This window comes from Fundulus heteroclitus, chromosome 10, assembly GCF_011125445.2.
Source record: "Fundulus heteroclitus isolate FHET01 chromosome 10, MU-UCD_Fhet_4.1, whole genome shotgun sequence".
Taxonomy (NCBI): domain Eukaryota; kingdom Metazoa; phylum Chordata; class Actinopteri; order Cyprinodontiformes; family Fundulidae; genus Fundulus; species Fundulus heteroclitus.
Window position 1 is genome coordinate 9,066,976 of NC_046370.1, and position 14,900 is coordinate 9,081,875.

Sequence of the window (14,900 nt, forward strand, 5' to 3'; positions counted from 1 at the left end):
ATGGCTTGTCAAAAAAAGCCTCTGTACCCAGCTTTGATAGAAGATGGTTGATTTGGATAAAACTGTACTTTCATCGACTCAGGTGGAAACCATCTAAACTATTACTGTGATTATTAATACATTATTATTATTATTATATTATAACAAAACACAATTAATTAATTTTTTACCCCTCCTTTTAGTTTCTCAAAAAGAAATTATTTTAAAAACTTGCTTTTATGTAAAGTATTTAGTCTGGGAGTTGACCTGAATTCAAAGTGCAACTAAATACAAGCAGTGAAACATGCTTGTAAAACAAGATGGCGGCCCTGTCATCGTAAACAAAGTAAATTTAACAAACTGTTTGCTGCTAGTGGTTTGACACAATGAGCTAAAAACAGGCTTCACTTGTGTAACTTCAAACTAACTTAAAAAAATAAATGAGTAAACAAAAGTGCCTCGTATTATGGTAAAAACAAAAGTTTCCTCTTTAAGAAATATTCTGACAATATTTCCTAAACATATAATCAGCATTACATGTTATTTCCTTAATGAAAGCGCAAAAAAATGCATTAGCAAAATAAAATCCCAATTTTCCAAAAATGAAACCTTAAACTGTAAACTCGAATTAATCGATTAAATGGATTTATCGCGCAGCCCAAAAAGGTTAGTCTCATTGAAACACGAGTTCTTATTTACAAGGGAGTCCTTTAAGCAAAAAATTTAGGAACAAAAGCAACAACTTTGACAAACTTGCAAGAAAGTTTTCAGCAATGCAGTTTAATTTAATATTAGGGTGGATACTTCAATAGTCAAAAATGATATAGAATCTTGGATTATTCAACATGCAACAGGGAAGTAGGAAGTATTTTTTTTTAGTCCCAATTAAAAAAAAACTAGAAACAGTGCTTTGCATTTGTTTTCAACAACATTTTTATTCTGATTACTCTAAATGAAATCCAGAGCAACCAATTGCCTTAAAACGTCCCTAAAATACATAAATCTGTGATTGCTGTTCTGCTAAAAGGTGAACCTCTGCCCTCGTCTTTAGTCTTCTGCAGCCTCCAACAGGTTTCCTTCTGCAGTTTCCCTTCATTGAGTCCCGCCTTCCCATTTACCAGCTTTCCCTGCTGAAGAAACGTACCCCCAAAGCATTATGCTACCTCCACCGTGTTTCAGTAAGAAGGCTTGTCAAGACTCCGTGTTTTCAGCAGAAGTATTTTTTAGCAAAAGCCATTCAATTTGAATGAAGTGCGCTACGAGGATTGCAATTTTTCTTACACTGGGTTACTGCTGCAACAGCCGTTTGCGTCATAAGCACGGGGTCGTTGCCCAAGTGTTGGTCGCACTGTTTAACCAATCAGAGAGGTTTCCTACACCAAGCATTCAGACACAAATGCAGGTGATCTTCCTTCAGGCTTCTTGTTCTTTCAATCAACTTGTTAAAGAAAACGGTGATTCAATGGATCGCCTCAGAGTAGGGGGGCTACGTCCTGGCTTGCAGGAATTTCTTCACAATCCTTGCATTCACCTCTTTCTCTCGTTTCCCGGCGACAACGATCAATGCCCAGCACAGCCGCCCAGTTTGTGGCCATGGTAAACTTTCAGTTCTGGGTTCACGGCTCCAGTTTTAACTCTGTGCACCTGGAACAGCATGATCCGGCTCTTTTGAAGTTATGAAAATCTGCACCTCACCTCCTTGCGCAGGTTTAGGTCCTCCTCTAGCATACTCAAAGACTTTTTTTTCCTCTACATATTTAAGACCTTTTGCAACAATTTGGAATACAAAGATTACAACCTATTCCACATTGGGCACTTTAAGTTAATCTAACATTTTACACAACCAAAATTAAGCAGCTACATCTCCTTCTCCACTGATGATAATCCCTGTCAAGAGAAACGTACAAGGTCAAGTAAAAAAAGAAAAAAAAAAAGGATTCTTGGTAGAAAACATAAAAGCCACAAGTTTTTTTTTTCACCTCTTGGTTAAGCTTGGTCATCTATGACTGCAGGGACGGAAACCAAATGCAATCTGAGACCAAACTTCAATGATCCGATGACACCATCCATGTTGTAATGTTGCTATAGAGACTGGAAATAATTACAGATTACTCGTGCACTGATTCAGGCCACCGTTGGAAACATCTGACTATAATTCAAGAATGACCAGAGAGGAGGGGGGTGGGTGGGAAGAGAGGCGGGATTTATCTCAACAGGAGGACATTTTCATGTGTGGAGACACGGTGCCCAGAGCCCAATTTGTGTAGTTTCTATATTTAAAGCTGCAGGACTGGCCCTGTTTATCAGTCATCTTGAAACTGCGTCAACCAGGACGTTAACAACAAGTAGAGCCCTACAGACCAAAGCATGTTTTTAGTCGTACTTCCTCTCATTTAAATCTGGTCCAACCTTAACTAGATGCAGTGTTCTCTCTACTTTGCAATGACTAAGATCTAACAAACCAAAGCAGAAAGGCCTAACAGGTTGACAAGTAAAACATTATGCTAAGAGCAAAAAAGCTTAATACTCTTTGAGGAATTCAGTCTACGCTTAGCATAAATAGCATTTGGCCAACAATGACAAACTAGTGAGTTTTTCTCGGCAAGATTCGGGATCTCAACGGGAAAAATTAACGCACGCGATCCTCAAACTTGCCAATTATTCTACAAATATACTCTTTTAACTACATAATAAACAAATCACAAGACGTTCCCCAATTGCAAAAACACATTTTTAAGGATTGCCAGTGGTAATTGCTATACTTTATAACCACCTCTTTGTCCCCTAAGAAGGAAGTCTAGTTGGGTTAAATGTAAATAATGGGACCAAAGATGGGTTCAGGACCAAAACGTTGTGCAGCTAGCATTAAAAAAAACATAGAAAAAGCATAACGCTAAACAGCTGGAAACATTTGAGGTCTGTGTTATTTAAGATCTTAACAAAAACTTCATTTCAGTATCAGTATTTTCATTCAAAAGGTTAAACTCAGACACTTTAGTTTCAACTTAAATTATATATTTTGAGTGTTTATGTGATTTATTACAGATTTTGTAGCACTAGTGAGTCACTAGTGTCGTGACGTTTACTCAACAGTAGCTTGACAGAAAGAACGGCAGTAAATGGCTCAGATCGGGAATCGAACCCGGGACAAGAACTATAGCCTCTGTGTGTCAGAAATTCGGTTTCTCAGAAAGTCATGATATTGCATAAGGGCAAAAAAGGGGACTTTTTATACAGAAATGTTATGTTATGGCCGACACAATTATGAGAAAGACTGCTGACTTGACAATTTTCCGGAAACACTGCTGTGTCATACACTCCTCTCCACGAGGAGTCTATGGCACAAAAGCTCATTGCTAAATAAACCGTTGCTCACAGAATGCTGTATTAATGGGAAGTTCAGTGGAAGGATAAAATGTGCTAGAAAAGGTGCCCAAGCAACAGGGATTAACTTCCACTTTTAGAGAATCGTGAAGATGACCAAAGTCCTTAGATTTTTCTAAGGACTTTGGTCAACTTGTACTTTAGACAAAATGTGTCTAAAGTACATTTTGTACTTTATTTGGAAACAAGCGCCCTAGCGTCTGGAGAGGCACACAGTTAATGTCGCTTGAGGTTCAGTGTGATGGTTTCCATAGCTAGATATGATTCGGGTAGCCATGAAACTGCTGCAGGTGTTGGTCCACTATGCTTTCTGAAGTCTGAAGTCAGGGCTACCTGAACATTTTAGAGCACTTCGTTTTTTCCTCGCTGCTGACAAGCTTCTAAAGCAGGAATGGGCTTCCTAAACACCTCAACCACGCAGCCAGTCAGGTAAAAGGAGCCCCAACTAAGTACTGAACGCATTGACATGTCTTTTAGTGGGACGGCATTACTGTGTTACTTTAAATAATGTAATTTCTTATGTAATATTCTACTTTTCAGAGGAAATTAATGAGTTTTCATGAGCTAGAAGCCATAATCATTGAAATGCTTGAACTTTAACCATTGTAATGAATATATATAACACTGTATATTGCATTTACTTTCTAAAATGGCTTATTGAAATTCAGTAACTTTTGATGATATTCTATTTTTTTTAAAGATGCACCAGTAACACCTAAAATACAAATTGCTTTTGCCATAATAATCATCCAACTAGTCACCCTTCAACAAGCCGGCCTACACTGACAGCAAGTGACTAGCACATTTGGTTTGTCTCTCAAGATAAAAAAAAAAAAGGGAAACTGCCTTATTTCCTTACATGGTTTCCACGATAGCACGTCAGTGTCACTGTGAAAAAAACACTTCTGTGGGTAGATGACAATTAATTCTAAATATGCCCAAAACCACAGCTGTTCTGCTCAAACAGGGCATGTTTCATTTCATGTTTTTAAAGAAATGGGACCGTCTAACTATATATATATATATATATATATATATATATATATATATATATATATATATATATATATATATATATATATATATATATATATATATAAATAAAACCAAGAAACCAGATATATAATTACTGTGTGAGCAGGAAGAAATAACATTTTGATGTGTTTTAAAGGGCTCAAAATGTTACATCTTTACCTCAATTCAGTTCATCAACACTTTAATACCAAAGGAAAATTGAATGAACTACTAAGTTATACACTGAACAACGATTTGTGATCTCTATTATTGAAAGCTGAGCATTTTCAATGATGGCAGTAGGGCCATCTAAGAGTGAGGAACCCACAGATACATATTGCTGAAATGCTAGTCTCATTCTACAGTGGGGAATGTATACGTTTGGGTGAATAACAGGATAATCATAAGTCTTTCATTCCAAGAGCTATCAAATATTGCTGAAAGCATTTATGGCAAAAATCTACAAATCAAAAGTCATAGCCTTTTTAAAAATTTCAATGTAAATTAGCGGATATAAATGAATACCCAATTCCTGTTTTTAAAACAAAAATGTTGACCATCTACACCTTTTATTGATATATTACGTCCTGCAAAGCAATTTGTTTTGCCTTCAATAATATATATATATAGTTTTTCTACCATTACAATTGCTAGGTGCCACCAAAATTATGCTGTAGCAATAAAATGACAAATAAACATTCTTATATCCTTATATAAATACACCTGCACTTCCGTGATTTCTGTTAAAAAGTTATTTTTATTGCACTTCATGGAGAACTCATTTGTTTTATAACTTTTTTCTTGATTTTTTTTTTTTTTTTTTTAGACCAACCCCATTCAAATTTAGATCACTATCATTTCATTCTGTTCTGATAAGTTCACAGAGTTTATTTGGTGGGTGTGTGGTGGCTCATGGAGGGGCTCGCCAGGGGTCCCATTCATCCCAGCACCGCCGGTGTCTGCAGCTTGCCCATGCCAGCCAGCCGCTGAAGCAGTGCCTACGTAGAGCTATGGCAGCCAGCTCCAGGGGAGGGCAGGGCACACTATCAAGGGGGGAAAAAAGGGCGTCACTGCCCTTTGCCCCGACTCTATCCACTTCGGGAAAGTTTAATGTCCCGCACACGTCTTTTCTACCGTTCTGTGCGATGGAAATGGCGATTTTTATTAGTTGTCTGACATATGAAAGCGTTGCGTGTTCACGTTTAATTCAACTCGAGGGTGGAAAACGTGGGACAAAGCGACAGGTAGGCAAGGCTACGGCAACCCCCGCCGAGCTTAGCCGGACCGGACCGGAGAGTTTCACAGACAGAGGGGGAGAATGGGGGGGGGAAAGTTACTCACCCGAACAAGGTTGCTAACGGCCGCCTGGACGGCGGCCACCGGTGCGGACAGATCCGGGATGGCTTTCCCGTCAACTTCACCTTCCTCGTGCATTATCACCAGATGGGATATCTGCTGGGCCACCGGCTCCAGGATACTTTCTATCGTCTTCGTGTGGAAAACCGGCATTTTGGCGGCTTTTTTGGGTCTCTATCCGATAAGCTTCTTCAACAACTTGATGCAGTTTCCCTTCCAGAAAAAGAAAAAGTCCTGGGAAGAAACCAACGACGGCTTAAAACGTAGCCAACCGCCTTCCTTGCAGGGGCACAGCGTGAAGACTTCAACTACTCCAGCAAAACCATCAACGCAAAGAAGAAAAAAAAAAACTCACCAATACTACGTCATCCAACCGTCTGGCCAATCAAGGCACGAGAAGAAACGAGTTTTCGTGTCTGATTGGTCAATTGCAGTGTCGGTCAGTATTATGACCTCCCACTCTCACGCCGCCCAGTTTGTGAGCTTCAGATCTAGTGCTCCCTAAATTACGTAATAGATCCGCATGTCCTAAAAGGGAAATATGTGTCTACTGAGGCATTCCAACCACCCAGTGGCTCCTAAACTCTGGAAAATTATCTCCCTTCCAACAATAGACAGGCTTCTTCACTTCCTGTTTTTAAAATCTCTTTTAAAAACATCTGTTTTTCCCTGGTGTTTGACCCAATGTGAGCTGTTTTTAGTATTTTATTGTTACGTGTTCTATGTTTAGCGCCCTGACGTTTTTTAGACTAACTTGTATTGATCTACCTTTAATCTCTGTCTCTCCCTTGTGTTGCTGGTAGCAACCTGTTATTTTTAGGTGTGCTTTTTTTAAATAAATTTTACTTGACTTCTGAATAATCTCTTAAAGTTCGCTTTGGTACTTCTACGCAGAAGTAGAAGCTGTGACTCATGGGAAATTACACATAAAGAGACATGAGCTCACACTCAATAAATTTATGACGACGATGACATAATCATGAGACGCATTTGAAACTAATCTTGCAATAAGCTTGTACCTGAATTTGTATGATAAATAGATTAGTAAATAAAGATGCAGACATTTTGTCTTGTTAATATAATAATAATAATAATAATAATAATAATAATAATACAGAGGTGTTTATTATAACCCTTGAAATCATATTGTAATCACAAACCTATTACTTACTGTAATTTTTTATTGTATGATAGATCATCACAAAGTACACTGGAAAAAGGGAACTAAAAGTAAGACACATTTTCTTGAAATTAGTGTATTTGCACTTGATTTGAGCAGGTAAATAAGATGATCTGCCATTGGAATAAGATTTTTGCACTTAAAATAGAAACGACTCATCTCCATAGTCTAATTGTGAATATATCTAATTATCTTATTTTAGGAGTAAAAATAGTAATTCCATTGGCAGATAATCTTGTTTAATTGCTCAAATCAAGGACAAAAACAAAAATTTGACTTACTTTTAGTTGCCTTTTTGTAGTGTAGGGCATCATTGTGACGTTAGAGGCGATACTTTTCACAAATAAAAACCAGAAAAGTGTGTTATGCATAAATATTTGCTCTCCTATCCAGGATCCTAAATAATAATCCAGTGCAATCCACTAATTTTAGAAGTCCACTAATTAGTTAATAATAATTTACCTGTATGTACTGTAATTTAAGATGAGTGTAAATCCAGTTGTTCTGTGAACATGGCACCATTACAAGCAAGGAACACACAAGCGAAGTCAAGGAAAACGTTTTGGGGAAATTTAAAGCAGGAACAGGTTGAACACCTCCGAGACCACAAGTCAGAATGGCAGCCGAAGGGTCCATGGTGATTCTGGAGTAGCTGCAGAGATCACATCTCAGATTGATGAAGAGGACTAGTTGTCATGCCCTCTGGCTTTTATGAACAGGTGGAAAAAGCAAAGACATTTTAGCAAGAAAGTAATAGGAAAGCAGTGAAATCATGTTTAAAATTGGCCACGTGTGCACATGTATCCATGTGGAATAAACTACTCTTTATTCCACATGGAGACCAAAATGAAACTTTCTGGCCTTGTGCTATCTGTGTGTGTGGGAGGGACCAACCTTGCAGATACGCCTGAAAAATAAAATACTATAAAAGTGAAACATGGTGATGGTAGCGTCATGATGAGGTGCCGTTTTTCTTTAACAGGCTCAAGAAAGCTGGTTTGAGTTGATGGCAAGCTAGAGGGAACTAAAGGTGGTTTCCAGTAGAGGTGGGTAGTAACTAGTTACATTTACCCAGCTACATTTACTTGAGTAAATTTTTGAGCAAAATGTACTTTTAGGAGTAGTATTACTGCACTGTACACAAGCTTTGTTATTTTAATGTTATTGTCTATCTGCTGAACTCATTGAACCATTTGGAGGTCAAATAAACTTACAGTAAACAGATATTGTCAATGGAAATACTTTGCACTGTTCTAACTTTATATACATACTTTCAAGTTTAATGTTTGAAAAAATATTTAGAAAAGTGCTTGTTTTGTCTTTAGTGTATATTTTGTCTTCAAAATACCAGAATTTGCAAATAACTTTACATTTTTGTTTGTCCGATTACATTATTTTTAAATATTAAAACTGTTATGATTAGTTACTCAGTACTTGAGTAGCCTCAAGTAGCCTCTACTAAATACTTTTTTACTCTTACCTGAGTAATTTCTTGGCTGACAACTTTTTACTTTTACTTGAATAGAAATATGTTGAAGTAGTGCTCCTTTCACTTGAGTAAAATCTTTGGCTACTCTCCCACCTCGGGCTTCCAGTCAAACAGCAATAACCTGAAGATACAGCCAGTGGTACAGTAGTTTGAATAAAAAAATATCTCTCTCTTTATATATATATATATATATATATATATATATATATATATATATATATATATATATATATATATATATATATATATATACACACACACATTTGATGTTCACAGATGCTATTCATCAAACCTAGCTGAGCCTGAGCTAGTTAAAAAAAAAAAGAATCCTCTGTATTTTTATTTCTAAATAAATAAGACCATGTCTCATTTTCCCACTAAACTGTGTTGGTCTGTCAAATACAATTAAATACAACATATACGAGATTAAATTGCAACTTCACAGAAAAAAATATGTCAATGTTTTTGCAAACCACTCTAGATGCCTACACAAACACAGAGATGTTAGCACTCAAGCATTTCCAAACCCAACTCTGCCAGTGGGCAAACACGTCTAAATTGTCTTCCCAGTTCCTTTTCTGTTCCAACCTCCTGAAACAAAACACATTTCAAGATTGAAGACCAGCTGCCAAGCAAACCAGCTCAGGAATTCCCACAGAATCCCAAGAGGGCCTGCAAGGCAGCAGCCCATTGCCTAAAAAGGAAGAGTCCAAAAAGCAAAAACCAAGGAAGTTGCTCCCTTTGAACCCTGTGTAAACACAAAGGGAACTGATATGATTTCCTTATATACAAGAAGTTATTAAACAAAATATCAAAGAAAAGCACAAAAATTAGCCCACAGAATAAGAAACTTAAAAATTTCTATCTTTCTTATAACCTGATATAATTACATTTAACACAGAAAATACAGCTCCATGTAAGTCCTGAAAGTCAGTTAAATGCCCTGTCTGGTAGAGTTCATCCTGAATATAGATATCAAAGATGTCCTGCTGTTTCCCCAGCTCTCCAGTTACTAACCAGACCACTGTTGGAATGTGCAGGGCTGGTCAAGATGTGTGGTCTGAATCTTCCCTTACTGTCCTTCTGTCCTGCTGGGAAGATGAGGTGACCGGCTCCTGCTGCTGCTGCAGGAAGTTCTCTGAGCTGTGTCAATGGAGCACCATGTGGTTTTTAATGATGATAGTTGAAATCCAGAATAATCTAAAACTATAAAACCCAGATAATAGTTGTTACATTTAATAATGGAACTAAAAGAGCGGCGCCACATTTATTAACGTTGCAACACTACTCTTGTGTTATTCTAACCCATCTAATTATCATTTATGGTTGTGTGTGGTTCTGGTGGGTTGTCTTTTGTTCACCTTTAACAGGGGTCTAACAATGGTTCGGGCTCAGGTCCTGCAACTTTCTGATGTGTCACAAGTCCAACACACCTGAATCACAGGACTGGATTCCCTCCTCAGGCACTCAGGTACTACAGAGTCCTGGCAATGACCTAATTATTCGATTCAGCTGTGTCGACAAGGAGATGCATCTGAAAGTTTCAGGATAGCGGCCCTGGAAGACTGGAGTTTGAAAACTGCGACCTGTACGATGCGTTTGCGCCGTCTTGTGGTGTAAAAAGGTAATTGCAGTGAATAAAGAAAAGTAAATAACCACAGACCAGACGATTTTATTTACGATTAAAAAGTAATACAGCAAACGACAAATATGAGTTATACTCAGTAATGTTAATTGAAACAATAGGGATTTACATGGATGTACAATTATAGAGCGTTTAATGCAATTATAATAATTTGCTGCACTATATTATTATTATTGTGTGCTCTCTATATCCATAATAAATCGTGTGAAAATCTCCCTAGTAATTGTGCACATTTTGAAGTGCAAAGCATAAAAAACTGCTGTGTCACTTCACTGTACTGTATTTTTTGCATCATCATATTTCCCGTACAGTGTTGCAACACAGCCTGGTGCTACATACAGGACTGTCTCAGAAAATTAGAATATTGCGATAAAGTTCTTTATTTTCTGTAATGCAATTAAAAACATGAAATGTCATACATTCTGGATTCATTACAAATCAACTGAAATATCGCAAGCCTTTTATTGTTTTAATATCGCTGATTATGGCTTACAGCTTAAGAAACCCAAATATTCTATCTCAAAATATTAGAATATCGTGAAAAAGTATACTAGTAGGCTATTCAACTAATCACTTGAATCGCTTAATTAACTCGAAACACTGCAGGGTTTCCTGAGCCTTGAAAAACACTCAGCTTGGTTCAGTAAACTAAATCACAAGTATGGTAGTGGTTAAGAGACGACATCAGATTCTCACAGTAACTGGTGTACTGACCATGGCATTACTGTCCTTGATTGGCCTGCCAATTCCCCTGACCTGAACCCCATAGAGAATTTGTGGGGTATTGTGAAGAAGAAGCTGAAAGACACCAGAGCCAACAATGCAAATGAGCTAAAGGCCGCTATTGAAGCATCCTGGGCATCCATAACACCTCAGCAATGCCACAGGCTGATTGCCTCCATGCCACGCCGCATTGATGCAGTAATCTGTGCAAAAGGATTCCCAACCAAGTACTGAGTGCATTATTGGACATTTTCAAATGTTTGATTTTGTTTTGCTGTTATAATTTGTTTTATTTTACTTATATTATTAATAATATTTAAATATTTTGAGATAGGATTTTTGAGTTTTCTTCAGCTGTATGCCATAATCAGCGATATTAAAACAATAAAAGGCTTGCGATATTTCAGTTGATTTGTAATGAATCCAGAATGTATGACATTTCATGTTTTTTAATTGCATTACAGAAAATAAAGAACTTTATCAAAATATTCTAATTTTCTGAGACAGTCCTGTATACTTGCACTAATCATGTTGTCTTACACATATATTTTTGTAAATATAAACATTCCTGACAAATGATGAATACTTATGTATAAAATGTTTCTATTTTATCTTCGTTTTTACTCAGAGCCTTGCAACAGAATTTCGCTCAAATGTGCATTGTGAATGTGCAGATGAATGACAATAAAGTCTGTCTATACCTTTTTTTTGTTATTAGCACTCTCTACATTTGCTGGCAACCTTGCTATTCATAATTTGTATATCCTCCCTGTGGGAATAGGACAACATTTAGTTTTCTCCAATAACTGAAGCTGGGGGCATAAGGAGAGAAATAAATCGTTGAGCATTCCTCTTTGTACAATCTCTCTATTCCAGACCCTCCGGAGTCCTTGATCCTCTTCCATATATTTCCCTCTGTGTTGTAAATCCATTTATGGACTTAATGGACTTACAACACAGAGGGACTTCGGATATATATAATATATAACAGGTAGATATCAGTTATCAGCTATAACAGCGATATTAATGTCGGATTTCAATATCCACGGCAAGTTGCATCCCTAGTACTAACACAACCAGTAATCAAGAACTTAAGACAAAAAAAACACAGGGAGACCAGGAACAATGGGCGCGGGGCGGCGTACAGCAGATGCATCCATCAAGGAGTGGCAAAAACAGGGAGTTTACACAGTGAGGAGGAGTGAGGAGTGACTGGAGCAAGGAATCGCTGAGTCTAAATAGTAGATTGTGCAACAGCTGTGGGGGAAGTGTGAATGGACAACTGGGATGAAAATGAGGCGTTGCCACTTTGTAAACACTGCAGGGAACACTGGGAGATCAACATGACCTTAGACCAGGGATCTGCAACTCCTGTTCTCAAGAGTCACCGTCCTGCAGATGAAGTTTTAGATGTGTTCCTGCTCATCAAAAAACTGAAATCCCTCCTCCGCGTTTCCCCAAATTCTGCAGTGGCCCAGTGACGAGCCAATAGTTTGACTCACGTGTGTTCTAACAGAAACACATCTAAAGGTTGAAGGGCAGTGTCTCTCAGGGACTGGAGTTGTAGACTCCATATGGCCTATATACAATGATCCCTGAGCTGAAAACTAAACCAAAAGTTCATGGGGATCACGACGAACCGAATAAAAAAAAAAACAAAGCTCATCTTTGCCAGACAGTGCTCACTTTGTGGACCAAATGCTTTGGAGAAAGAATTTTCCCGGCCCTCTTGTTTATATTTGACCACCGAAGACAATGAGCTCTTCAGTAACGCCGACGAGTTTTCCATTTGTGGATTGTGATCTGCTTCTGACCACAACCTCAGCTTTGCAAATACAGCTAGAAGAACAGCATTGTGTTCCTTCTCTGTGAGAAGAAACCAGATGTGATCAAATCAGTTGGCTGTTGGTTTTGGATTACAAAGGTTTCAGAGCAAGAAATAGTTACCTAATAACCGTCCATAGAAAGGAGTCACAATGACTAAAACCAAATAAGCAATTTACATATTTCTTTAATGGATTGATGATATATTATTTATTATATTTACTAGACATCCAATGTGATTGTTACAGAGAGGGAAATAATTTGCTGAAACAGACACGGAAAAGTTAAGCAAAAAGGAAGAGTGACAGGAAAGGGTAAAAAAAAAAACAAAACCAGCCAATAAATTAAAGACAGCTACAAAGAGAACGCCGCAAAAAGGGAACTAAAAGTAAGTGACATTTTCTTGAAATTAGTGTATTTTCCTTGATTTGAGCAGGTAAATAAGACTATTTGCCAATGGAATAAGATTTTACACTTAATATAGGAACAATTCATAGTCATCATCTTATTTCCAGAGCAGAATTCCTAATTATCTTATTTTAGAGGTAAAATTATTAATTCCATTGGCAAATAGTCTTATTTAGCTGCTCAAATCAAGGAAAAATATGCTCATTTCAAGAAAATGTTAATTTTAGTTCCCTTTTTGCAGTGGATTGAAAAGGAAAACAAATTGTGGAAGGATTACATGGGTACAAATATTGCACTGTGTTGTTAAATATGACACTTGATATGGCCTGGAGGTAGTTCAATTACATTTTTAATGGGTATTAAAAATTTTTTTAAGTCCTGTTGCCTCAGAGCGAGAAGGCTGCTTGTCTATATTGAATTTGCACATTCTCCCTGTGCATGTGTGGCCTCTCTCTTAGCATACTCTGGCTTTCTCCCTCCACCCATAAATAAAATTTTAGGTTACTTGCCTTTATGTCTGAATGTATCTGTGTACGTGGTTGTCTGTTCTGAGTTGCCGTTTGATGGACAGGAGACTATACCAGGTTATTACTCGCTCACTAACCCATTGTGTCCCTGAGACAGGCATTCATTTTCCAGAACCCCTGCAAGGATTAACGAGGAAAACAAAGGAGAAAATGTCTGACTTATTTTGGGGTTAACAAGAAAATAGCTTCACATTGAAGTAGGCCTGTGTCTACAATGAGAACAACTCTTACAAAGCTTGAAGTTATTGGCAGTTTGAAAAACAAGATGGGATGAGAGTTTTTCCCGCCTGAACATACACATTTAGGAGGAGGATAAGAAAGCTAAAGAAAACCCCAAACACACAAAACCCCAATATCGCCACTGTCCAAAACACAATCTTTCTTCCACCGCTCTTAAATAATATTTAATATAAATGCCCTTTCTATTTTTGAAAATGCAAGTCAGAAGTATGCATGAGAATGACGCAATAACCTGCAGTATAAAGTCTTAAGACTTTCTATAAATGTCACAATGAAGTCGAAATACCTTGAGTACATTGTTTTGGTTTGCACAGCCTCCTACTGAGAGCCAAGCAGCTAGCATTGTTTCTGTGAGCGCGCCGGTGGATATTTACATGTCGCTGACCTGAAAACAAGTAGTTTGCATCTGTTGTGGGGATAGAAGCAATAAAATACAGTGCTGGAAAAACATTAAAGGACACTTTGAAAATACATCAAAGCTCCAAAAAAGATATTTTAAAAGTACATCAGATATAATCAGATTGATAACATTTTAATAAAAAGGCTCAACTGGAGAAATAAAATGCATGTCCCAGGGTATTTCCTCCCAGATCCTGACCAGGGACGAGCTCCTGAATAGTTTGATGTGCAACCTGGTGGCGCTGGATGGACCTAAACATGATGTCCCGCAGATGTTCTGTTGGATCTATGTCAGGGGAGCGTGGAGGACAGTCAAGGGTGTCAATTCTTTCTTCCTCCAGAAACCGTCTGCATACTCTTACCACATGAAGTCAGGCATTAAAAAAAAGCAGGAACCCCAGGGCCCATTGCACCAGCGAAGGGTCCAACTATAGGTTTGATAGACCCTTACTCTATCAAACCCAGTTAGGGGTGCCATCATTTATCCCAGTGATTTTCATTCCTGGTCCTCGTGACCCACTGTTCGGCATATTTTGATGTGAAGCCAAGCAGTCTGTTTGTAATGGTCTGGTTAGAGACATTACTGCCAGTGGCCCGTTGTAGGTCACTTTATTGGGCTCTGGCACTGGCACAAAAGAGCAGATACCGGTTTTGCTGATATGTTGAAGGACTTCCGACTGTCCAGCTCTCCTGGAATAACTGTCTGTCTCCTAGAATATCCTAAATGCTCTT

The 14,900-nt window shown here is 37.9% G+C and overlaps 1 protein-coding gene and 1 long non-coding RNA gene across 3 annotated transcripts in view; one reads left to right on the top strand and one right to left on the bottom strand.

Moving 5' to 3' along the window:
* LOC105928223 (vinculin) overlaps nt 1-6,050 on the bottom strand; it is a 39,566-nt gene extending 33,516 nt beyond the window's left edge. For both annotated transcript variants that reach the window (XM_012865378.3, XM_021317950.2), the window contains exon 1: nt 5,719-6,050. In XM_012865378.3, the coding sequence (XP_012720832.2) occupies nt 5,719-5,886 (168 nt within the window). In that variant the 5' untranslated portion in view covers nt 5,887-6,050. The remainder of the gene's footprint in view (nt 1-5,718) is intronic.
* On the top strand, nt 6,048-10,030 carry LOC118564344. The gene is made up of 3 exons (XR_004931783.1): nt 6,048-6,172; nt 7,896-7,959; nt 9,443-10,030. It is a non-coding gene; the product is annotated as an uncharacterized LOC118564344 (long non-coding RNA).
* Nucleotides 10,031-14,900: the final 4,870 nt, after the last annotated feature.